This window comes from Arachis hypogaea, chromosome 5 (assembly GCF_003086295.3).
Source record: "Arachis hypogaea cultivar Tifrunner chromosome 5, arahy.Tifrunner.gnm2.J5K5, whole genome shotgun sequence".
In the NCBI taxonomy this organism is placed as follows: domain Eukaryota; kingdom Viridiplantae; phylum Streptophyta; class Magnoliopsida; order Fabales; family Fabaceae; genus Arachis; species Arachis hypogaea.
Genome location: NC_092040.1, coordinates 61392944 through 61394572, shown reverse-complemented (window position 1 = coordinate 61394572; position 1629 = coordinate 61392944). Strand labels below are relative to the sequence as shown.

Genomic DNA, 1629 nt, shown 5'->3' with positions numbered 1-1629 from the left:
ATCAGGAGCACCGTCAACAAACTTCCGATCCCAACTATTCTCATTCTCCCGAGAGCCGGGGAAGAATCTCTCACAGAAGCCCCTCCTAGTGCACTCCCACCCCAGGATCAGGATCTGAAAATAGCCAGGAAGACCAAGAGCACCCGAGAAGACGGCATGACCCCTTCATCTATGCCCGATCTAGAGGGACTCGCGCCGCTGGGCGAGATCGGGAAGACGACGGAGAAAGAACGAGGAGAACGCGACGACCTGTGATCATGGGAGCAACCCCCTTCCACCATTCCATCCTCGAGGTCCGGCTACCAAAGCACTTTGATAAGCCGACGGACATGAGGTACGATGGAACTCAAGACCCATAGGAGCACCTAACGGCCTTCGAGGCCAGAATGAATTTGGAGGGGGTAGGTGACGAAGTTAGGTGTCGCCCTTTCCCGATCATCCTGGCGGGACCCGCAATACGGTGGTTTAATAGCCTCCCGCAAGGTTCTATCGCTAGGTTCTCGGACATCAGCTGCGCCTTCTTAGCCCATATCACTACCAGAATCGCGAAGGCGAAACACCCAATCAACTTACTCGGGGTGACACAAAGGCCTGGCGAGCCGACCAGAAAATACTTGGACCGGTTCAATGATGAGTGTTTAGAGATCGACGGCCTAACTGACTCGGTGGCCTGTTTGTGTTTGACGAACGGACTTTTGAATGAGGATTTCATAAAGCATCTCACCACGAAGCTGGTGTGGGCGATGCAGGAGATCCAAAGCGTAGCCAAGGAATATATCAATGATGAAGAAGTCAGTCAGCTCGTGGCTCCCAACAACCAGCAGCCCTTCTACCATCAACCCCGGAAGCACGGTGGTGGAGAAAGGCAGAAGGAGCACACCAGGGACGGCGGTCCAGGCAAGACATCCGGGCCATTTGCTCGAGTTAGGAAGTTCACCAATTACACCCCTCTCACCGTCCCCATTGTAGAAGTTTATCAGCAGATAGCCGAGAAGGGAATCTTGGCGAAGCCACGACCTCCAAAGGACCAAACCGGGGGAAACAAGAGCCTCTATTGTGATTATCATAAGGGCTATTGATGAGCGCATATTTTATACGCTTTTTGGGGTTAATTTCATGTAGTTTTTAGTATGTTTTAGTTATTTTTTAGTATATTTTTATTAGTTTTTAGGCAAAATTCATACTTCTGGACTTTACTATGAGTTCATGTGTATTTCTGTGATTTCAGGTATTTTCTGGCTGAAATTGAAGGATCTGAGCAAAAATCTGATTCAGGCTGAAAAAGAACTGCTGATGCTGTTGGATTCTGACCTCCCTGCACTCGGAATGGATTTTCTGGAGCTACAAGAGTCCAATTGACGCGCTCTCAATTGCGTTGGAAAGTCGACATCCGGGACTTTCCAGCAATATATAGTCCATACTTTGCTCGAAGATAAATGACATAAACTGGCGTTTGACGCCAGTTCCATTTTCCATTCTGGCGTTAAATGCCAGAAACAGGTTACAACCTGGCGTTTAACTCCAGAAATAGCCTAGGCACGTGTAAAGCTCAAAGCTCAGCCCCAGCACACACCAAGTGGGCCCCAGAAGTGGATTTCTGCACTATCTATTTCAGTTTACTCATTTTTT

The 1629-nt window shown here is 48.9% G+C and overlaps 1 protein-coding gene across 1 annotated transcript; it reads left to right on the top strand.

Moving 5' to 3' along the window:
* Positions 1 to 386: 386 nt before the first annotated feature.
* LOC112803576 (uncharacterized) lies at positions 387 to 1079 on the top strand. Its single transcript, XM_025847060.1, has one exon. It carries the CDS (start codon positions 387 to 389, stop codon positions 1077 to 1079), a length of 693 nt encoding a protein of 230 aa, XP_025702845.1.
* Positions 1080 to 1629: the final 550 nt, after the last annotated feature.